Source organism: Brugia malayi, assembly GCF_000002995.4.
Source record: "Brugia malayi strain FR3 genome assembly, contig: Bm_v4_Chr3_scaffold_001, whole genome shotgun sequence".
Taxonomy (NCBI): domain Eukaryota; kingdom Metazoa; phylum Nematoda; class Chromadorea; order Rhabditida; family Onchocercidae; genus Brugia; species Brugia malayi.
Window position 1 is genome coordinate 2,093,399 of NW_025062477.1, and position 24,454 is coordinate 2,117,852.

The window sequence follows — 24,454 nt, forward strand, 5'->3', positions numbered from 1 at the left end:
CACATAAAGGAGCGGTTGATTTAAAGTTTAATTATTATCCACATCAAGATAAAAAATTATTAAAGGGTGATAAATGTATTTAGTATAGATGGAATAAATTTTTGATTTGGAGGTTTTTTTTTTTTTCTTTTTTCTGGAAATCACTAATTAATATATATGAAAGTTTTTACAGAGCAAAAGTAAAGAATATTCCAACTTAAAACGAATAAATAATTTTTCTTTCCTTTTTTCTTCTTTTTTTTTTTTTTTTTGGTTCTGTTTCTCTCAGTAAATCAGTAGATTTTAAAAATTTGCTCTTAATTTTAAAATGTAGTAATAATTTATTTATTAAATCTAAAAATGGTCAACTGCCTGTTAGTAATTTGAAAAAAATACTAGTGTATTTTAAAATTAATTAGTCATGATAATTCAATAAACCATTATAATAAGAAAATTCCAAGTTAAATAATTTAGGTACAAGAAAGAAAGACTTTACAAAAAAAAAAAAAAAAGTCTTTCTTGAACTATTTCAAATCGAGTGAACTATTTTAATGTTAGACACACAAGATCAAATGTATACAAACAAAGTATGTTTAACAACTAACAGATCAGATTTTTTTTTTTTTTTTAAAATCAAAACATTATCATAACTTTTAAAAACAATATCTTTACACATTTTTATGTGATAAACAAATAACTTCGTAAAATTTTAAATTCAAAAATTCAATATTTTTCGCAAATTATCTGTTACTAGAATTTCAATTAAGTTCCAATTTTTGTTTCACAAACTCATCTTCAAATCGATCGAGACCAATAGAATTTTTGAACTTGTTTGTAAGCATACTTTCTTCTTTTTTTGTAAAGGAAAAGATAAGTGTTCAATTATAATATCTATTTCAGTTCATAAGCAAAAAATTGTTGAAAAAAAAATTGAAATACTTTGATAATGTTTTTAGCTAATTTATGTTTTATTCTCAAGGTTTGCTAAGAAAGAAGATGTTGGCCAAATATGCAAAACGGAAAGGATTGAATTTAGTTGAAAGTATAAATAAAATGAGTGAAATTTTTTGATAATTTAAAAAAATAAAAAAATCAATAAATCTTTTTGTTTCTTTTAATTAATGTTTAATGTCGATTCTACAGCCATCTGAAAATAACTCAATCATATTTGCATCATCATTTGGCGCTGGTGCATTTGCAGGAATGCTTGCTAAATCGTTTGTCGCACCTTTGGAAAGAGCAAAGATTCATTTTCAAGGTAAACAAACAAAAGTAACATTTAATAAACAAACAACAAAACTAAAACTTTTGTCTAACTACAAATATATGTATTAAATAAAATTGATAAAATTCGCATAAATTTATTCGAACTTTGTTATTTAGCCAATCATTATTAGATTTATATTTATGAATTAATTAATGTCTTCAAAAATCAAAAATGGGAAGCAATTTTAAAGTTTTAGACCGACAAACGTTGATTTTTACCTTCGAATAACAAACTTTTCTTTTTCCATTTATACAAATATAATTAAGAAAAGCATATCATCTTATTCATACAACTATCAAATTTTAAAGCAAATAAATTAAATGTATAAAAGAATAAAAATTCATACAACTATCAAATTTTAAAGCAAATAAATTAAATGTATAAAAGAATAAAAATATTCATACAACTATCAAATTTTAAAGCAAATAAATTAAATGTATAAAAATATCAAATTTTAAAGCAAATAAATTAAATGTATAAAAGAATAAAAATCATTTCCAAAAAAAAAAGGAATAAAAAATTTTTCAACGAATTTTTCATTTGGATTAACAGCAATAATTATTATCGTTCTAATGATATTAATTATAATAATCATTAAGTATTATTAGCAAAACTATTATTATGACTGTTGTAATCGTTACTACATTTACTACTACTACTACTACTACTATCACTATTAATAATACTTATTATCATTATAGTATCATCAACAACTCATTATTCATTATTTGAAGCAGCAAAATTCTTGAAATTATCATATCAGGAAAATGGATTATTTTCACTTTGGCGTGGTAATTCAGCAACATTATTCCGAGTGATACCATACGCTGCAATACAATTTGCATCGTATGAACAGTACAAATCAATACTTCGTGTTGATTATAATGGGTAAAATAAATGAATAAAAAAATTTGGAATAATTGAATACGTATTCAATGAGAATAATTTTAATAATTCATTTTAGTTTTTTTTTTTTTTTTTTTCTTAAATACTAAAATTTCATAGTTTTTTGTCGAATTTTTTTTTTTAGGAATTTTTTCTTTCTTCTTTGAAAGAATAGAAAATGATAATATTAATTATTAAATAGCATAAAAATAATTTTTTTTTTTTTTTTTAACAATTAATTTGAATTACTCTATTAACTTATATAGATAGAACATTAATTGAATTTTTGATTTAAAAGAAAAATTGTGCAACAATTCATTTGTTGCTGTCAATTTTAGAAAACGTACACCTGTACGACGATTATTAGCTGGTTCATTAGGTGGTATTACTGCTACCTTAATTGTTTATCCATTGGATACGGCAAGAACTCGACTAGCTTCATCAAAATATTCTGAATATACCAATCTGCGATCAGTTTTTTATAAAATGTATACCAGAGAAGGAATTCGGTATAAAATCGTAAACTTTCAATATAGAAATTTTCGAAGTTTTTTTTTTTTTTTTTTTTTTTGATTCATAATTTTATTTGATTGTTTGATTTATTCATTGCTCAATAAGACAAGCATTACATTAATATACACACATAAAATATATGACTATTTGATATTGTTTGAACCAAAAGTTATTCTTCATAATTTTTTTTTTTTTTTAGCAAACTAAGAATAAATCGTTTCATAACTTTTAAAGTTTATTGAATTAATTTCTAAATTCTAATGGTAGGGATGATTTTTAATTATTTTATTTCTACTAACTAATTGTCAATATAAGCTTAGGGATGCCCATGAAGTGTTAAATTATTGCAAATGGTAAATAATGTTGAAGGTCATTTTATTACGGAATAATACCATCTTTATTTGGTATCATGGTTTATGCTGGTGGTAGTTTCTATACATTTGGTACACTTAAACTTCTTCATCGAGGTATCATTGTTATTGAAACCATTAATGGAATTACAAATGAACCATTTTATTAGTGACAAATAAGTTTATAATAATATTAAGATATTGATCATAATTTCTATCTTTGGGACTTTTCGTATAAAAGAACGTATTTATTATAATATTAAAAGTTTTAATCTCTTTGCTAAAAATGATACAAAATTTGAAAGAAATAAAGAAAGATGAATGTTGTCCATTAATTCATTTGAATTGTTGTCACACTTCAAGAATCTTGAATTTTTACAAATATAACATTTCAATTCATAAGCTAGTTATAGAACGTTGGAATGAACCAGTACCACCTTATCATCGACTTATTTATGGTGCCATTTCGGGTGCAGTTGGTCAATTTATATCGTATCCTATAGATATTGTTCGTCGACGAATGCAAACGGGTCGAGTACCATTAAAACATTATGCATTTCATATACTTTACGATATTTACCGCAATGAGGGAATCTGGAATGGTTTATATAAGGGGATAAGCATGAATTGGATTAAGGTATGGGAGAAACACATGAAAAATCATTGGTACAACTTAACTTATACTTAACTTAACTTATTATCTTGAACTGAACAGCTTATATTATATTCATTTCATTCAATTATTTAAATAATTTTTAAAGATTCAATCTAACTTATATGTAGGATTAAAGACAGTTAGATAACTGATTAAGAATCATTATATAGTTATCGACAGTTCTTAACAACCAATAATCTGAGTAAACAAAAAAAGTATATACAGGTAGTATTATGATTCGCTCATCTTAATCAATGTCAAAAGTTTGATTTACCGAAATTTATATCGAAATAGGAATTGGATAGTAGTAACATATAATTGTAGTCATGTTAAGTTATAAGTAATTGTAACATAACCATAAGTAATTATAACTAGTTGTCTCTTATTAAAGTCAAGTAACAAATACAGCTATGACTTTGGAAGTTCTCAGCGTGAAAACGTTTTCAGGGACCTATAACAGTATCTATCAGTTTCACCGTTTATGACTATACCTTTTTGTATTTGCTGGATAAATTGCGGACGAAACCGTGAATTTTAATTATGACTTTATCAAATAAAAATTAAGTTTTAATAGTATTGTGCGAAAGAAATTGCAGTCCTCGGGTAACGAATAACTTCCAAAGTTAATAGAACAATGGGATATGGCAAAGATAAAAATGGGTAAAGTAGCAATTATTGATAAATGATATGTTCAGCAATTGAATTTCAGATAATCTTTCAGATAATCTAGATTAAACATCGGCGAAGTTATAGTTTTGACACATATGTACTGATAGTTTATAATCAAACAAGCTGCCAAATCTAAAACTAGTCTATGCAGACTGAACTAAATATGCAAACTAATAATCTACGAAAAGCTTGAATTGAATTAACTTGAGAAATATCTCAATTTATTACGAACACAATTTCTCGACAAGATCTTAGATTCTACAATGAAACTCAATTTTCGGTAAAAATAATAAAAAACTTTATATCATGTTATCACTGGGCTTGAGAGGAATACGATAATGATTAATAAAAGTTTTTTTATTTAAAAAAAACGTCCTTAAATTATGATCAAAAGACATATTATGTGGCACATACACCAGTTGTACAAGATAATGAACTGACTATATTATATTAGTATGGAAAGAATGAGCAAAATTTGAAGCAAAAAAAAATTGTTTGTTCAAAGAATCAAGCAAAGTATTAAAATTGAGAGATCGTTATAGATTATCAAAACATCACAGTTTTCTATGGCACACCAAACAGACTGAATTCATTTTTAAGGATAAAGAACTGATGACAAAATTTTCAGCTCCACAAAAAAAAAAAAAAAGAAAATGAGAGAAAAAGACATCATTACGCCTACTAAATGTTTCTGGCTAAGTCTCATTGTTTCAGAATTGAAGTACACGAAGTCTTTGCTTTCGTAACCATTTTCTGCGAGACATTAAACGAGAAATAGAAGTAACATTAGAGCTATATAAAACTACATATGAAAGTTAGTAAATCAAATTAACTACATTAACTACATGAAAAAATGAAATCAACTAGAATTTACATCAAACAGTAAGGAAATGAAAATGCTTTTACATTAACAATGATAACCTCGAAAATATGAAACCTATGCATTTCCATTATCTTTAAATATCACGCTACAAAAGGTGCTTATAGATCGGGTGAATTGGAAGATAACTATGAGCAGATAAAGCATACAAGAAACAAAATGAAATTTTTAATTTTCATTTTCATGACAACTCAAAAATTCTTCCAATGCAACTTCCTCTAAACGTTCTTTTTCTAAATTAGATTGATTTCGCAATGGCAATTCACCTGAAAAAAAAATCGAAAAATAAGAAAAAAAGAAACATAAATCGAACAAATCAGTATGTAGTGAATATTACTTGATGAAAAATCTGTTACAACACAACAATAGGCGGCAAAGGATCTACCACAACTGTGGAATCCACACAGACAAGCAACTCATTTGCCAAATTTTCTGTTTCTTCCTGAACATAACTTTAATGTTCATTGGTAACGGTTATTTAATTGAATTCAAATAAGATATAAAAAACATTCAGGAGATAAAAGTATTCGATTCAATGACCAACAATATTTTTCGAGAGGTTAAAACTTACTCGACGTGTCATGAAATAAACTTCTTTGCAAAATTCACTTCACTAATTATTAATATATGTTGTCAACTATCGTGATCAAAACTTCAATAATATCAATTTTAGACACACTATTAGGAAATAGCTAAGGAAAAGCGGAAAAAGTAAGGCTGAAATAATTGCATCAGCAATCCGAGACATATTAAAAAGTGTGGGAAAATTCACAACAACAAATGAAAATAAATAACGAACTTTGATTCAGTGCCATCGGTGAATGACCAACCTCCAGAATATTATTGGAAAACTTCAGAAAATTACTGATTTTTGCTTTCTCCTTTCTCAAATCATTTTTCATGGAAGCAATATCTGTTTCAGCATCAGCAATGATTTGCAATGCCTCCAAATGTGTCATTGCTATTTCTGTTTGTAAACAGAATCGACTCAGTTTACTAATTTTATTATTTAAATCAACCAGTTCCTGAAAAAATATATCCAATTCTATGTCAAAAAAAGTATTGTACCAAACAAAATTAGCAAAAGAACACATTTCTGAGTTCAAAAAAAGGATATTTATATAAAATATAAATAAATGAAGCGCTTCCGAATCATTCCTAATCATCCTGTCTAACCAGTTAAACCTTTGCTAATTTTTTCCACATTTAAAATAAAATATGTAAAAAATCTATCAAAACTAGTAATCTTTTATTAAGGTTGTTTTATTATACAAACCTTTGTTGTTTCACTTAATGTACGTAAATGGTTATGACAGGCCAAAATAACTTCAGCACGTTCGTTACACATCTGCTGCGCTCGTCCCATACGGGTACTGCACAAATTTGCCAAACGTATATTTTCATCATTTATTTGCTCCATTGTTTCGATGCTTAGTTGATACCTTTAAAAAAAATAGAAATGCTGTTAAATCAATAAAAATCTTGCAGTTTCCATTTTCAGTGATTCCTAAATAGCTTCTGACGTCAACAAAGATAAAGTAAATAAATAAAACTTCCTATTAACTGCAAAAATGTCACAAAACATATAATAGCACTATCGATTTTCTATTGAAAATTATCGTTTTTGGCAATAACAATTACTGTACAAGTTCATTCGTTACAAAAAGTTGCATATATTTTGTTAGACCTCAAGAACTCCATCATAAACCAGTCAAACCCACCTATTTGAAAGTATTGCATGGAAATTCTTCATCAAGAAAAAAGACATACTTCAACAGTAGATTGCTTCCGGCCTGTGTTTTCAAAAGAGATGCAATCGCTTCTGATGAGCTCCTGAAAGGTAACAAAAAGTTACAAAGACCTGACATCATAAAATTGAATTCATGAATTACTTAAGATAAAAAGAGATGGGCAGCTAAAATGACCAGTAACTGATTTTATTAAATCACCTCATTTAAAAATTGAAAATTCAAACTAAAGAACAACAACAACCTTTGTACAGCGGACGATGTGGCGTTTCGCAGCTTTTGCACACTTCAAAAACAAATAAAATGAGAACTTTCATCAAAAAACCTAGTCCCAAAAAATAGATCAATTTTCATCCACTTGCATGCAAATAAAAATTATTGCAAAGAAAACAAAGAATTCAATTTTACTATCTTATCCAAAAAAAATCTGCTCTATTCAGAAACGATTTAGACATCTTTGTTTCGGGCATAGTAATAAAGCCAAAATTTAATAAGATAAAATATGAGCGAATAATATAAACCTGCTTGTGAGCTCATTTTGTACGGTCACCAATGCATCAAAAATACTTCCAAGCATCTGAAAATACTCAAAAATCATACGTACAATAGTTCACGGCTCCGTTCTCACAATATGTACTCCTCCATCATCCCTCTATTTGTTGAATTCCCTTGCCCATGTCATCCTCCCCTTACCCCCACAAACTTCCCTCAATCTCCCCTGAAATCATATCACACTTCTGACACTTTGCATTAGAAGGCTAATATTCACAAAAATAACACGGATCTGAAGTGAAAATCATTATTTCTACGATTAACATTCCTTCAATGACCGATGTCCTTTACTCTTAGTATACATTTTTTCTAATATACATTTTCTCATCTTAGTCTCCGCACAGAAATACCCGCTTTCAACAGTTTCACATTTATCGCTGATTTTTACCATCGCTGATATTTGTATTCTTACGGCGTTGGTAATGCAGAACATTACGAAAATTCTTTCCTTAATGTCAGCTTTATTCTAAAATACTCAGTTACCACAGTTTGGCTAATTACGACGAACTAAACTAATATCAAGTTCATTTTTTATACAAGAAGAACAGTCTCAAAAAAAAAAAATTCTCTCTCTTTTCATAAAAAATATACAACATCGATGTAGCGCAGCACACTAATATAAAAAAACTATTTACATGTCCACAACCCTGTTAACTCCGGAGTAATTTTTAAAAATAAAAATAGTAAAAAAAATTTATTAAATTCCATCCCCAAGAAAATATTAGTAAAAAACAAAAAAAAAATCAAATACTAAAACAAAATTTCCGAAGACTTATCTTTGTAATATTACAATCAATAATTTTTAATAAAAAAAATAATTCAAATAAAATATAAACAAAAAAATTGCTAAAAACTCCATTCATACTTGAAAACAATAAAAAAACAAATCACTTACGCTACTTTGATGCCATCACGCTAAAGTTACCACTTAAAAACCACAGAGCAGAAGACAACTTAAAAAAAAAAAAAAAAAAAAGAAGCCTACATTTTTAATAAACATTTAACAACAAATCTAGTTCAAAAATAAAACTAGAAAACAAAAATAAATTAATTAAAAAAGAAAAATTTTTAAGCAAAACTGATTCCCTCCATTCTCTCATGTGACTGCCACCTATTCAACCATTCATCAGATTACTGGAAGGAAAAAGCATCGCGCGTATATCTTTGAATATAAAATCACTGTATCGATGCTTCAGCATTACCCAAAATTTATTGGATTGTGAGATAACAATGTGATATGATTGATCCATAAAAGCAAAGGAAAAATGGCATATTTTCTCTGTTTGATTTATGCTTTCATTAATTAATGTATGCTATTATAGTGGAAGATGTCTACGACCATACCACGTTGAAAGCACGACATCTCGTCCGATCTGTCAAGTTAAGCAACGTTGGGCCTGGTTAGTACTTGGATCGGAGACGGCCTGGGAATCCCAGGTGTTGTAGACATATTTTTGGTGTTTTTTAGCCATGCATTAAATGCAATAATACAGTGATGAAATAATGGATCATAGTTTGATCTGTTTGCCGAAAAATAATCAGCTGAATGTTGAATGCATAACAACTATATGACAATGATGCAGGTATGGTCGGCGGTTTAATTACCCAAGTTTGAGGTAATTGGATGTTTCGGCCCAGAGTTTAGGCTACTGTGGCTTGAAGTAAAATTTTGGAACGTCCTGCATATTTGTGGGACAATAATAAATGCTTTTAGCAAGAATGAGATTTTGCTCAGGTTTTATCATTTGTATAAAATAAATATATCATCTATCTATATTACTTACTTTGAATGCATGAAGATCGAAATTTTTCTCTGTTTGCAAAATTCAGAAATCAAAAATCGGTTTCAAATCGGTATTTACATTAAATTCCCATCTCTGCATCGTTTGTATAGATCATGATTTGTATAGATCATGATCTCATTTTGCTATCCAAAATTATGCTTCAACCCACAGTACTCGAAATTCTTAACCGAAACATTCGGTTATTTTAAACCTACTATATAATCACTTAGTGTAAATCGCTTTTTTTTTTCGTATGGTTTACATTCATTGCGAAATTTTTGAACTTATCATTAACAGTGCTTAAATGTGAGATACAATTTACCAAAAATCGATTATGGCAGAACAGATTCTGTTTCCGTCATTAATTTTTAAAATTTTTAGGCTTACTGTTCAGAAAAATATGCTGTCAAATTATGCTTCCAACAAGTTGTTCGGATAATTATGATTGTTTACTTCAATGTAGCTAATAACTTACTTTTCAATGATAGAACAGATTCCGTTATTTGTTTAATTTTATTGTTTTAAAATTTCTGTTCCATTTTTATTTTCGCTTGATAATTACAGTATTCAGTATATTCAACGCTTACTTTTTTGAGATATTTATAAATAGAATCAACAGAAAGTATTAACACTAAAGATAACAATACAAAGGCGAATGAGCAATAACACTGCGACATTTTCACTCAGAGTCATAAAAGAATAAGGAAAAACTTTCATCTTTCTGCAAAAATGTCGCAGTTTCCCCAAATTATGTTATTTAGGATCGGTATGCCGTCAATACAACAGTTGTTTCATTCTTTTGTCTAAATAAAGGATGTTCGATACGAATAAAGATTATAATATTCCCCATACGGCACTGTCACCAGCTAGTTACACAAAACATTGGACGGAATATTCTGCTCTCGAATCGAAGAAGCGCTATTGACTACCAGCACGTCTTCAAGTGTTCATTAGTCGTTGTGAGACATTCGATGTTTTATAATGTTCAGCTCTTTGAGATGTCACACGTTTTATCGGAGGATTTGATTTCTTTTCATTGGCTTTTTTGTTTTTCACACTGAAATATTTAGTGGAAATGGGAGGTCATTTGTGTGTGTTGAACTGAAGGCTGTTTAATACCATCGAAATTAAATGCTAATCATTTAGAGTTCAGTCAGTTGATTACCTGTTGTATTGTATGAAAGATTCAGCTCTTTCTTCTGGAGGAATTTTGCCAACTAGTTTCTTGTTTCGTGGTGAACTGTTCCAAGAGTATTTGGAAGAATGAAGTGGTTCCGACCAATTTCCATATTCAGTCTAGAAAAAAAATAACAGAAAAGAAAAATTTTTTTAATTAAGCTTGAGTTACTTTTTTTTTTTTTCGTTTTTGTTCTAATAGCTTTCTGTTTTAATCCCGAACAATGAGACATTTCTTGGAAATTTATAAACAAACTCGGATTATAAAATTTACCGCAATAACATCCAACGCATTGCATGGAACATACATCAAATAACCGAGCAGATCGGTTGCACAAGTTCGATTAATCAACGGATAAATAAACCTCAAATCTTACTAAATGTTAATTTGCACACAAAACTTCTGGAGACAGATTAGTTAGTGGTAGAGTTAAAGAGAAATTTGTAAATACTTGCCTGTACTTGGTTGCACCAGATAGACCTCCAATCCAGGAACTGTTTTGATCATGATATAAAAAGAAAATATCCATTGGAATGCCATTCTCTATGTACACTTTGTATTCCAATAAGTCTTCCGGCTGCAAAAATCCGAAATTTGAATGCTAAATTGGAATAAAATGAATTAATACGCAAACCTTATTTGCTAGCAATATGAAATTTCTGGCTAATCAATTACTTTATTACTTACTTATCTTTTTTTTTTATTTCTATGAACGTAGAGTTTTAACTCACTTTGTTGAACCGCAGACTAAGCTCGATAAACGAACTATTCATAACATCATCAGGAAATTTGTCATAGTGTTCCTCGATGAAAACCGTAAAGTCGATGTCATGTGTATATGTTATAATACCACACTCTCGATACCAACCTAAATTTATATCAGTAAAAATTTTCCATAATAAACAAAACAATACAAAAGAAAATTTTCTTATGATTTTTCAAGTGCGATTTCTGCCATAAATTTCATTCAGTCACATTAGACTTGATGAAGCTGAGTCTTCTTCTATGTTGCTTTTGAGTTAATCACTACATTGAAGTCCTAGGACAACACACCAGAAAAGTTAGTAAAATTCAAGTTACTGACTTCCAGAAAGTTGATTTTAGCAGAATCCATCTTCAAGCCTTAACTACTCCTTTGGAAGGCTTTGGGTAAAATGTAATCGGTCTGCTTGCAGCTATAATTACTTCCTAGATGATTAAAAGAACAAGACTTCGAAGGCAAATTTTAAAGAACTTTCAGGAAGATACTATGGATGCAATGGCTTTATCATAACTTTAAACATCTCACATATCCTTCATAAATTGGTCAACGATAACAACTGCTCTGCTTATCTTTTAGAAGCTCCCTATGAACATTCTATTCATATTTTATCTGCTATTCCAAGCACTAACAACGCCATATGCAAGTAAACTGTGATGAAAAATTAAGCCCTAGTAATATTAATTTCTCTTGAAATTTTCAGAAATTGCTATCGGTCGCAGTTTCGAAAATAAATAAACAAATATGCTTATTAAGTTCTTATGACTTTATAAATTACCAAGCAGTGTGCCGGCATGTAGCATCGGTGTCATACCACGCTCAATCGCCCAGTTGCGGAACCTCTGAAGTGTCAATATGATCCCATTTTGAATTCGAGGTTTTCCACTGAAGAACTGAGGGTAAGTTTGGCGGTACCGTGCTGCGAAATCTTTCTCACAGCTGATAAATCTACTGCGCTGTAAGGTCCACACAAATCTGATCCAGTCAGCCGGACCTACGAAACTTTCATTCTCCATCCTGTATTTCACAACAGCAAATCTGAAATTCAATCTTCTCAATCAAAATCTTCATTCTGCTGATGGATGATGCTGTTACATGTCTAGAAATATTGAAAATTTGAATTGATTTTGAAAAAATAACTTAAAATTATCTGGAAATAGTTAGCAAATTCAATAATGAATTACTTTGGTATGATTCTTTTAACCTTCCTCAAAATAAATTCGATGTAATCTTCGCTTTTCGATAAACTGAACGGTATTAGTCGATGAGAAATTCCATCGATTATTATTTCAAAGCTTTGATCAGTGAATTTTTTCCATGATAAATTATGACTCTTCAACAAATTTAGCTGAAAAGAGGAATGGAATACACATAATGTCATATATTGTGGCATTTATCTATAAGTTATTAACTTAAAAACACACACAGTTAAAGTAATTCAATCAAAAAGATTCGAAGATTTTTAAGTTCTTTGGACTGTTTTACAGTTTGAATACGACAGAGTGTCTCTTACAATACTCTGTAAAATGAAAAAAAAAAAAAAAAATTTAAATTTATTTCTACTGGAACTCTCATGCAAAATTAATTCATATTTTAATATAAATTATTCATTTTAAAAGTGATTCGTTTAAGGAAGGTAGGTCGAGTGATAATATCTTATGTGAAATACTTACGATATCTAACCCGTCTCGATCAAAGAATGCCATCACTACACTATTTGATTCTAAAATATCATTAAGGTTCTCCTCACCAATACGTAGTTGCTTATCACCGATGAAATGTGTTTGAACATCTGAAAAATGCTTGGTGTTTCTCAGGAATTAATGCATTTTGTTTTCAAAATGTGAACTAATATAGTTAAATGTAAACTTTAAACGTAATTATATTTTATTTTATCCCCAAATTTTGGATTAAATACTGCGGCTGTTATCCAATAAAGTATCGAAATATTATTTAAATAAAGGATATTGAGAACATTTTTTCTTCTTTGAAACTTAATTTGAATCTTTTCATCTCGGCGCATGCTCGAATCTAAGACATAAATAATGCAATTTAGTGTCTTTTTTAAATGAATTTTGCAATATTATAGCTAGTTGAAATGTGATTTGCTGAGCGTTTTTAAGATATTTTTTAAGATTGTTTAAATTTAATTTTGTTTTAATAAAATTTATTTTAATAAAACTTTGTAAAAGTGTATCGCACAACAAAAGCTTCACCTTGTATTAGTGATATGAAGCGAGGATCAACGAGTAGTGTTTTATTCTCTAAATACCTGCTCAATTGCAATATCGATGATAGTGCTTGCTTCGATGTATTGAACTGCAAACCAAAAACGTTTGCTTCGTGCATACGTGACGCATGCAAAATGCACAATGCACTTGCAGCGCTATTAATATTGTTATTAGTGCATATACAATCAGATGTAAATCCGAAAATTCATTGTTTAGTCAAATATTGCATGGAGCGGCGATCGTATAACGGATATTTGGATTTGGTAATTGTTCAGTTCAAATTTCTCTGTGCTGAGCAAAAATTTCATCTTCTTGAAATGTCGATGATTGTTCTGATTTGGAGAAAATAGCTAACTAACGTTTGATTGTTCATCATCAAAATATAACTGTGAGCATTCTTTGCAAGTATATCGATCCTGAATTTGCCATAACATACCCGTATATAACATATTAAATGTAGCAAGAAATATTACTGAAATGATTGATAATCATTCCTAATTATATTGATAAGGCAGTTAAATGATATCTATTTAAAATTTGTTGCTAATACAACAAATTGTTTCAAATTTTAGTTTGTGAAAATTATTTTCCATTGCCCATTTCATTTCTAATTGAGGAAAATACGGACGAAACAAAATTGCGAAAGGGTTAGAATATAAATTTAATTTTTGGCAATGCACAAATAAGCTGCAAAAATTCACATTTTTTTTTTCTTATTGATAAACGATAACGATTATAACAAAGCAATGCAAAATGATTTTTGAAAGAAATTTAATTTCAAAAAATAAAATAAAAAGCAATGTTCAACTCACCAAAAATTATTAAGAAAAACCATCGTTTCAATGATAATAAGCGTTTTGCACGACTTTTTGCCATTAAAATGCTGTTAACTAATCGACGAATGGTGACATCAATCGAATAATATAAATTCGATCAAGATAATGATAACGAATTTTGGTACTCGATCGTCAGCATTTATATGTAATTTGAACTAAATTAATCACAACACATATTTTCATTAATCTTATGCTAATGCACATTTTGTAATCATACAAATCCTTAGTTAATTACAATGTTTATATTAAATACATATACAATATGCATGCATATTTAGACTTCTAACCGAATTACTTTTTCATAACAATAATAGGAGGGGGGGGGAACTGAATGCATAATTCAGGTCAAACATTGTATAACAAAAAATGATAATTCTTCCAATCCTTTATGTCGAAAATGAAAAAATTGTAAATTGTTTGTGAAACAATAAACGAATGATACTTTTTATCGTTAGTTAACGCAAACTTAGAGTATGCGAGAAAAACTGTTCGCAAATAATTATGCTAATAATTACAAGCAGATATATTTTTAATTTTAATAAATGGTAAAAAGTTTATCACAGTATTGCAGAGTTATTAACATAAAACTATTATTTTACATTAACAAATTAGTTGAAAATAGAAATGAATTTGAACTTAACAAGTGATTTTTGAAATGATTCACATCGAATTTGCTATTTTGTCACAAAACAAAGCATATTTTTTTTTTAAATGTATGAATTTATCAGATTAGATTCGTCTTTGTTGACAAACTGAATGGAAAATATGAAAAAGAATCTAAAAATGAAATTAAAATAGAAACGAATCATTGAGCTTTTAAATGTATTATTGAAAAGTATTGAATGAATTGGATTATTCAAAAGCTATAACTTCTACAATTCTAATTGCATCTATCGTTTTACTGCAAACATTGTTGAAATTTGAAAGTCAGAAATAAACAAAAATCGTTGTTGATGACATCACATATGGGTTGTTATTTCTTAAATTGAAAACTGTCTTTCATAAACAATCTTTTCATATGGATTCCATCATAATTAACAATATTAATTATTGTATTTTTTTTTTCCTCCATTTCTGCATATCACATTCTATCACAAAATGTCGCTTTTCTGATGTTTATAAACTATTTTTTCTAAATGGGAAGAAAAAATACTTTGAAATCTATGAATAAGATAGTAGTAGGAGAAGGAAAAAAGCTTCAGTGTATACTGATTTTTTGAAAATCTATTCTGTACTTAGCTTATTACCAATCATATTAATATGAAAATTTTGATTCTGTAGCTCATTCCTAAAAAGTCAAATAACATTAATGAGATATTGATATGATTAATTAACCTGAGTGTTATTAAACTTCATAACAAAAAGATTGGCAAAAAACTTACCACGAACTTCAGCTTCATAAAATATTTAAAAATCCATTTAACAAAGTCATCCCGGTTCAATTCTGTTCAAGAATAGTCAAATATTATCCGTTTTTTTTTTTTTTTTTGGTTAACAATGAAGTTAGTCGTCCTTTCATTAATTACCAAAAACGTAAGACCTATTGATTTGTTATCGAAATAGCTAGTATTGGCAAAAGTGAGTTTTTTTCCAAATTTATTTAATTAAATTTACTGGATAATACGAATTATGCATTCGTTATAAATTCCAAAATTTCCTGAATAAAGATAATTTAGCAGCATGTGAAAATTCTATTTCCCTCAAAAATTATCAGTTACAGCAAATTTGTCAATGCTAAATAATGTGAATAAATAAAAACAGAAGAAAAAAGTTGGAAAAAAAAATTTAATATCGGAAATAAATAAAGGGGGAACGATTTAATTAAATTCAAAAAGCAGAGTGAAAACTATAACATTTAATAGAATTTGAACAAAAAGTAAATGAAGATTACAGCAACAACATTTTGAATTCCTTAAATACTTAAATTTAATTCATAAATGAAATAATATAACAAAATAGCAGCGCTAGCTTTTCGTTCACTTTTTTTTTTTTTTTTCTTCTCTTTCTTTACATCAATTTACAGACAATCAATAATCAAAAATTATTTTCTTCAACAGTGTTCACATGGTAGAAATTGGAGCAAAATTCTAAAACCACCAACTATTAAAAAAAAAACTTTAAATTTATAATGCTAAAACAATACATAAAATAAAGTTACACTAAAAAAAAAAAAGGAACAATCAGTATTGCTAAAAAGTAATGGAGATCAAAAATATAAAGCATAAGAAAGCTTTATCATACGAAAGTGTGATATAAAAATTATAAAATCATTCTTTTTACAATTTACCCATCCGTTAGGCTGGCTAAAATGTCCTTTAAGCATATTACAAAGCAATTAATGTGATGAAAAATTTATCATATCTTATCAGATAGTAAACGTAAATCTGTAGACTTTCAGTTGCATTTTTATTTTTCATTTTAATATCAACCAAATACTTCGTTATTCTTCGTTCAAAAGAAAATGAATGGTTTGAGAAGATAAGCGTCCTATGAAGCATAAAGATAATTTTATCAGTTGGAGTATTCCATCATGAATCTGAAATTAAAAGCTCTTATTAAGATTAGATCTCTAATTTTCACATCTTTGCATCTAAATTAAAGATTCATTATCACTGCTATGGATTCCATTTTCTTTTTTTTTTTTTTTTTTTTTTTTCACTTTTTTATTAGTCGTTACGCTAACAATAAAAAAAAAAGATGAGATAGAGCTTAAAATCTTGAAAGTATACTATCATTCCATTTCTTATTTATATAATTTTAAAGACACAAAATGAAAAAGCATTGAAACATAGAATGAAGCATCTTTTAATAACTCTGAGCTTCTTAACTAATTAATTCGTGATAGTTGCATACATATCAGTGATAATTTTAGCACCTCATTAAAAACTATTAGAATGATTTCCAAATTAACCCAATTCACGCTTTTGTGCCTTTCTTTTTGACCAGTATTACTTCCTAGATTTTTTTACACTGCTAAAAATGGCAAATTCATATTAACATTAATATTCAATTTTCTCTTCATCCACAATTAACCTTTCTACAATGTGTTGGAAAAATGAATAATTAAATTTGTTAATTTTAGATAAATAATAAATCTCAAGCTACTGTAATTTATTTCTACCTAATTTTTCAGCACAGAACTTTTGTACAGTTCAAATTTCATTTCTTTTTACAAATAAATAGCAACCATACTTTAATCATGACTGCTAAGAAGTTCGACAATCAGTTATGTTGAAAATATAATAATAAATTACTAATTTATCTGAAATATGATGAGAATCGCGTTACCAAAGGGAAACAGTGTCTCTGAATCATGGCACAATTGACAATGAGATTATCAGTGATTTTAAAAATTTCTGAATGCATTTGATTTTCGTTTAAAGTTAGTTCTGCTTTGTTGGCTACTTCGAAAAGAAAATCAACAATGCTAATCGTTTTTTGGCTAATTTATTTCATACTTAGTAGAATTTCTAAATTCAATGCTAGATTAAATTACTCAAACCTATAACCGATTAACAACTAAAATCTTGTTCTAATCAAATCAAACAAAACGAAAGATTTAATTATCTCAAATTAGGATAATAAAAACAATGAATACAATCTTTTCATTCTCATATGATAGTAAAATATTCAACAATAACCGGATTACTGACATGTGGAAGTTTTGCTGTAAAACAAAAGCTGCTTTCGACAACACGTAGACGTAGGATTCCTAGCCGTTTCTCATTCACGTAGCTAACAAAGCCAAACGTTGAATAACAATGCTATGGCAATATACATCTTTAAATATGAAAGCATACATTAAATTCTCATTTCTCTGCATGACTTGCACAGATCATGACTCATTTGTTGTCTCATAGATGGTTCAAAATTTTACTTCAAGCCAAAAAATCGGAAACTCTAGACGAAAACATTCGATTACTTTAAATTTATGAGAATCGCTTATTTTTCGTATCATTTCTATTCATTCCACAAAATGCTAATTACTACTGCAAAATTTTTCAGTTTTTATTAGAATGCCATAACTGTGGATGCAATTTATTAAAAATTATAATAGAATAGGTCTCATCTCTTGATGCATGACATCTCTGTCATTAATATTTAAGATTTGCAGACTTATTGTTCTGAAAATACAGTGACATTGTAGAATTCTAAGCTGGGTGGTTAGATGTGTAGATGAATGCATGCGACGAGATCCGTTAAAACATGTTCAGTGCTTACTGAGCAATATTCAATTTATCCATTCTAATTATCTTCTACTCTCTGCCACCTTTTAATGCAAAAATGTGCTATCAGATTATGTTCTCAAACGTTATTCAGATTTTCTTTTTTTTTTGTGGCTAAGAATTTCAATGTGGCTAGAAACTTACTTTTTATTTTTGAGACTAATGATAGGATAAATTCCGATGTTTTTATTTTAGAATTCCTGTAATTATCATTTTTGTTTTCGATTGATAATTACAATTACTTTTTTGAGGATTTTTTAATCAAGCAACTAATTGATAAGTATTTATAAATAGAATCAACAGAAAGTATTAACACTAAAGATAACAATACAAAGGCGAATGAGCAATAACACTGCGACATTTTCACTCAAAATCATAAAAGAATAAGGAAAAACTTTCATCTTTCTGCGAAAATGTCGCAATTTCCCCAAATTATGTTATTTAGGATCGGTATGCCGTCAATACAACAGTTGTTTCATTCTTTTGTCTAAATAAAGGATGTTCGATACGAATAAAGATTATAATATTCCCCATACGGCATTGTCACCAGTTATTTACACAAAACTTTGGACGGAATATTCTGCTCTCGAATCGAAGAAGCGCTATTGACTACCAGCACGTCTTCAAGTGTTCATTAGTCGTTGTGAAACATTCGATGTTTTATAATGTTCAGCTCTTTGAGATGTCACACGTTTTATCGGAGGATTTGATTTCTTTTCATTGGCTTTTTTGTTTTTTACACTGAAATATTTAGTGGAAATGGGAGGTCATTTGTGTGTGTTGAACTGAAGGCTGTTTAATACCATCGAAATTAAATGCTAATCATTTAGAGTTCAGTCAGTTGATTACCTGTTGTATTGTATGAAAGATTCAGCTCTCTCTTCTGGAGGAACAGTTCCAGCCCCTAATATATTTGATGGAGATTTATTCCAGAAATATCTGGAAGAATGAAGCGGTTCTGACCAATTCTTGCTATAATCACTCTGAAAATAGGAAAAAATTTTTTAATATTTCTTTGAGTTAGTTTTTCTTGCTTGATATGATGGCGTTCATTGACACTTTCTGTTTTAATTCCGAACAATGAGACATTTCTTGGAGATTCATATATAAATTCGGATTATAAAACTTACCGCAATAACATCCAACGCATTGCATGGAACATACATCAAATAACCGAGCAGATCGGTTGCACAAGTTCGATTAATCAACGGATAAATAAACCTCAAATCTTACTAAATGTTAATTTCTGGCGACAGATTAGTTTAGTGGTAGAGTTAAAGAGAAATTTGTAAATACTTGCCTGTACTTGGTTGCACCAGATAGACCTCCAATCCAGGAACTGTTTTGATCATGATATAAAAAGAAAATATCCATTGGAATGCCATTCTCTATGTACACTTTGTATTCCAATAAGTCTTCCGGCTGTAAAAATCCGAAATTTGAATGCTAAATTGGAATAAAATGAATTAATACGCAAACCTTATTTGCTAGCAATATGAAATTTCTGGCTAATCAATTACTTTATTACTTACTTATCTTTTTTCTATTTCTATGAACGTAGAGTTTTAACTCACTTTGTTGAACCGCAGACTAAGCTCGATAAACGAGCTATTCATAACATCATCAGGAAATTTGTCATAGTGTTCCTCGATGAAAACCGTAAAGTCGATGTCATGTGTATATGTTATAATACCACACTCTCGATACCAACCTAAATTTATATCAGTAAAAAATTTCCATAATAAACAAAACAATACAAAAGAAAATTTTCTTATAATTTGATTTTTGCCAGAAATTTCATTCAGTCACATTGGAATTAGACTTAAACGAAGCTTAATTTCTTAAAAGTAATGCACGAAAAGAACGTCAAAAAGGAAAGTTGACGAAACTACATGGTGAGAACTTAAATAAAAATTTATGCATTTATTGAAACAACAGCTTCAACAGTTTACACAATAAAGCAAATAAGAGATTGGTTGCCGTAAAAGATAATGCATTTTCTCAGACAGCTGTTTGAGTTCCTTTCGATTTTTCCGCTGTTGTTTTTTTTTTTAACTTTAAGCATAAATTTGCATTGCAAACATTAATTACCTAGCAATGTACCGGCACAGAGCATCGGTGTCATACCACGCTCAATCGCCCAATTGCGGAACCTCTGAAGTGTCAATATGATCCCATTTTGAATTCGAGGTTTTCCACTGAAGAACTGAGGGTAAGTTTGGCGGTACCGTGCTGCGAAATCTTTCTCACAGCTGATAAATCTACTGCGCTGTAAGGTCCACACAAATCTGATCCAGTCAGCCGGACCTACGAAACTTTCATTCTCCATCCTGTATTTCACAACAGCAAATCTGAAATTCAATCTTCTCAATCAAAATCTTCATTCTGCTGATGGATGATGCTGTTACATGTCTAGAAATATTGAAAATTTGAATTGATTTTGAAAAAATAACTTAAAATTATCTGGAAATAGTTAGCAAATTCAATAATGAATTACTTTGGTATGATTCTTTTAACCTTCCTCAAAATAAATTCGATGTAATCTTCGCTTTTCGATAAACTGAACGGTATTAGTCGATGAGAAATTCCATCGATTATTATTTCAAAGCTTTGATCAGTGAATTTTTTCCATGATAAATTATGACTCTTCAACAAATTTAGCTGAAAAGAGGAATGGAATACACATAATGTCATATATTGTGGCATTTATCTATAAGTTATTAACTTAAAGCACACACAGTTAAATGTAAATCAATCAAAAAGATTCGAAGATTTTTAAGTTCTTTGGACTGTTTTACAGTTTGAATACGACAGAGTGTCTCTTACAATACTCTGTAAAATGAAAAAAAAAAAAAAATTTAAATTTATTTCTACTGGAACTCTCATGCAAAATTAATTCATATTTTAATATAAATTATTCATTTTAAAAGTGATTCGTTTAAGGAAGGTAGGTCGAGTGATAATATCTTATGTGAAATACTTACGATATCTAACCCGTCTCGATCAAAGAATGCCATCACTACACTATTTGATTCTAAAATATCATTAAGGTTCTCCTCACCAATACGTAGTTGCTTATCACCGATGAAATGTGTTTGAACATCTGAAAAATGCTTGGTGTTTCTCAGGAATTAATGCATTTTGTTTTCAAAATGTGAACTAATATAGTTAAATGTAAACTTTAAACGTAATTATATTTTATTTTATCCCCAAATTTTGGATTAAATACTGCGGCTGTTATCCAATAAAGTATCGAAATATTATTTAAATAAACGATATTGAGAACATTTTTTCTTTCTTTGAAACTTAATTTGAATCTTTTCATCTCGGCGCATGCTCGAATCTAAGACATAAATAATGCAATTTAGTGTCTTTTTTTTAATGAATTTTGCAATATTATAGCTAGTTGAAATGTGATTTACTGAGCGTTTTTAAGATATTTTTTAAGCGACTTTTTAAAAATGTTTAAATTTAATTTTGTTTTAATAAAATTTATTTTAATAAAACTTTGTAAAAGTGTATCGCACAACAAAAGCTTCACCTTGTATTAGTGATATGAAGCGAGGATCAACGAGTAGTGTTTTATTCTCTAAATACCTGCTCAATTGCAATATCGATGATAGTGCTTGCTTCGATGTACTGAACTGCAAACCAAAAACGTTTGCTTCGTGCATACGTGACGCATGCAAAATGCACAATGCACTTGCAGCGCTATTAATATTGTTATTAGTGCATATACAATCAGATGTAAATCCGAAAATTCATTGTTTAGTCAAATATTGCATGGAGCGGCGATCGTATAACGGATATTTGGATTTGGTAATTGTTCAGTTCAAATTTCTCTGTGCTGAGCAAAAATTTCATCTTCTTGAAATGTCGATGATTGTTCTGATTTGGAGAAAATAGCTAACTAACGTTTGATTGTTCATCATCAAAATATAACTGTGAGCATTCTTTGCAAGTATATCGATCCTGAATTTGCCATAACATGACCATATAAAACGCATAAAATATAATAAGAAGTATTACTGAAATAATTTTTTAAAAAATTACTAATTAGAACGAAAATAAATCACTTTAGTGTAAATATTTATGAATAATAATAACACCTAATCTGTCATTTTGATCTATCATTTCTATCACTTATATTACTCCAAATGGATTAGCAAATGAATTGTGCAAATTAATTAAGTTTGCAACGAAATGTTTCCGATTTTCAATTTGTGAAAACTTTTTTTCCATTACTTTTATCATTTTTAATTAGGGAAGGTGCAAAAGTAATGAGATAATGAGCACTAAACGGTAGATATTTTGCTTATTTTTTTACTAATGATAACAATAAAAATGTTTAACCAAAGCTAAGAGACCGACAAACTTCATGAAACATTGCAAAGATGAAAATGTCTTTTAAGAGCAATTTATCAATTTTTATTATTCAAAATGCGCAACTTTCTTTAATTTCGTCAATGTCCTTGTGTTAACTTCAACCTAAAGAATAAACAGGTAGTTTTTAATAAGTAAATTGAATCAGTTTCATTTGTTGACCTTAACCATTGTGCATATGGATTAAATCGTTGATTAAATTGTAAAAGTCATTAGTGTTGTTATATGTTTATTGAAAATTTTAAATCTTTAAATAATTTATTAAAAATTTGAATTACTATGTGAAATTCAGGAGCAAAAATAAATCATTTTATTGCTTGTTCGGAATATCTGAATTATAATGAAAGTAAATCTTACCAAAAATTGAACAAACAAACCATCGTCTTAATGATAATAAGCTAACTCTGCGATTTTTTGCCATTAAAATGCTGCAACTTAACAAGCGAGTGACATTATTATCGGTAACAAATAAATTTGTCACACGATCGAAAGCATTTATGCTTATACATATTTAAATAAAATTAATATTAATTACCCACGAATTACATACATGTAAAAGTGTCAAAATTACTTATTCTAAGGAAATCATTATCTAAATAAACTAGGACTATTCTAGTTTTATTAATTCATTTTGTACTCGGAGAGCTAGACTTGCTAATTGTATGGGAATTTTTTCAACCTTGATTTTTATAATCCATCACTTTTTTTTTTTTAAGAAGAAACCTCCTGCAAAGTCTTATTATACAATGAATTACTATTATTATTATTATTATAATTCTGGTTATTGAATTTTGTTTGAATAATGCTAAATTTTTTTATTGGGTAGATGATTGATTTTCTTTCTATGTGGTTTCTACATGCTAAAGAGCAGAGAGTGTCAACATTTTTAAGGTATGAATTATTCATTTATGCATCGATTAACTGATGATGTCAAACGATCAATTTGAATGCCGTATTGATAACGCCTCAGGTTTTTCCTTCGAATGTATAACACAAGATATCATCATAATAGCTGTTTCTATTGAATTTGAAAAAAAAAAAAAAAAAAAAAAACGGCAGTGAATGTGTGATATTTAAAGTGAAAATAATGAAATAATATTGGTCAAAGAAATATTGCATGCTAATCACTTCATAGCATAATTTAGCACAGAACAAAAAAAAGGGAAAACTAGATTAACTAAGAAAAACTGAAAAAAAAATAAGTACATGCAAGGAACAAATAAAAATTTTGAAAACTGAACAAGAATTATATCAAATTTAAATGATGAAATAAACTGAATGAAATGAAAAAGAAGATTCGTAATTGAAAATTATATATTACATTTCCAAAATGATGCCAGTGGATTCTGTTGAGAAAAGTGATTAATGATTATTATTATTATAATTCCAATTTGGAATAAATTGTGAGAGTAATGCTAAAAATATTTTAATTTTTATTCTTATTATTATTGTTATTACTGCCCACCTCAATCATGATTATTATTGTATTGATTATTGTTATTATACTACTAATAAATATTTAGTCAGTGTTAAAAACTTGATTTACTAAAGAAATTGCA

At 28.5% G+C, this 24,454-nt stretch overlaps 4 protein-coding genes and 3 non-coding genes across 7 annotated transcripts; 3 read left to right on the forward strand and 4 right to left on the reverse strand.

The window, feature by feature from the left end:
- Nucleotides 1-1,107: 1,107 nt before the first annotated feature.
- Bm4066 (Mitochondrial carrier protein) lies at nucleotides 1,108-4,180 on the forward strand (the record flags this gene model as incomplete). Its single annotated transcript, XM_043079738.1, has 6 exons — nucleotides 1,108-1,237; nucleotides 1,948-2,134; nucleotides 2,470-2,640; nucleotides 3,014-3,111; nucleotides 3,408-3,631; nucleotides 4,097-4,180. The coding sequence occupies 6 exons, from the start codon at nucleotides 1,108-1,110 to the stop codon at nucleotides 4,178-4,180; spliced, it is 894 nt and encodes a 297-aa protein (XP_042935672.1).
- A 1,186-nt stretch (nucleotides 4,181-5,366) lies between these two features.
- Bma-dsbn-1 (Uncharacterized protein) lies at nucleotides 5,367-7,523 on the reverse strand (the record flags this gene model as incomplete). The annotated part of the gene is made up of 6 exons (XM_043079739.1): nucleotides 5,367-5,464; nucleotides 5,998-6,223; nucleotides 6,475-6,640; nucleotides 6,969-7,031; nucleotides 7,191-7,232; nucleotides 7,468-7,523. 6 exons carry the CDS (start codon nucleotides 7,521-7,523, stop codon nucleotides 5,367-5,369), a joined length of 651 nt encoding a protein of 216 aa, XP_042935673.1.
- Nucleotides 7,524-8,828: 1,305 nt separating this feature from the next.
- Nucleotides 8,829-8,947, forward strand: Bm15607. Its single transcript, XR_006227990.1, has one exon. It is a non-coding gene; the product is annotated as a 5S ribosomal RNA (ribosomal RNA).
- Nucleotides 8,948-9,092: 145 nt separating this feature from the next.
- Nucleotides 9,093-9,197, forward strand: Bm15608. The gene has a single exon (XR_006227991.1). It is a non-coding gene; the product is annotated as a small nuclear RNA Bm15608 (small nuclear RNA).
- A 1,024-nt stretch (nucleotides 9,198-10,221) lies between these two features.
- On the reverse strand, nucleotides 10,222-13,899 carry Bm8862 (Fukutin, putative; the record flags this gene model as incomplete). Its single annotated transcript, XM_001893314.2, has 10 exons — nucleotides 10,222-10,339; nucleotides 10,448-10,578; nucleotides 10,733-10,823; nucleotides 10,921-11,036; nucleotides 11,191-11,327; nucleotides 11,998-12,257; nucleotides 12,404-12,567; nucleotides 12,893-13,011; nucleotides 13,436-13,538; nucleotides 13,810-13,899. The coding sequence occupies 10 exons, from the start codon at nucleotides 13,897-13,899 to the stop codon at nucleotides 10,222-10,224; spliced, it is 1,329 nt and encodes a 442-aa protein (XP_001893349.2).
- A 4,235-nt stretch (nucleotides 13,900-18,134) lies between these two features.
- On the reverse strand, nucleotides 18,135-18,216 carry Bm16915. Its single transcript, XR_006228135.1, has one exon. It is a non-coding gene; the product is annotated as a small nuclear RNA Bm16915 (small nuclear RNA).
- Nucleotides 18,217-19,135: 919 nt separating this feature from the next.
- On the reverse strand, nucleotides 19,136-22,508 carry Bm8861 (Fukutin, putative; the record flags this gene model as incomplete). The annotated part of the gene is made up of 10 exons (XM_043079740.1): nucleotides 19,136-19,253; nucleotides 19,362-19,495; nucleotides 19,643-19,733; nucleotides 19,819-19,934; nucleotides 20,087-20,223; nucleotides 20,604-20,863; nucleotides 21,010-21,173; nucleotides 21,497-21,615; nucleotides 22,054-22,156; nucleotides 22,428-22,508. 10 exons carry the CDS (start codon nucleotides 22,506-22,508, stop codon nucleotides 19,136-19,138), a joined length of 1,323 nt encoding a protein of 440 aa, XP_042935674.1.
- Between the last annotated feature and the right edge of the window lie 1,946 nt (nucleotides 22,509-24,454).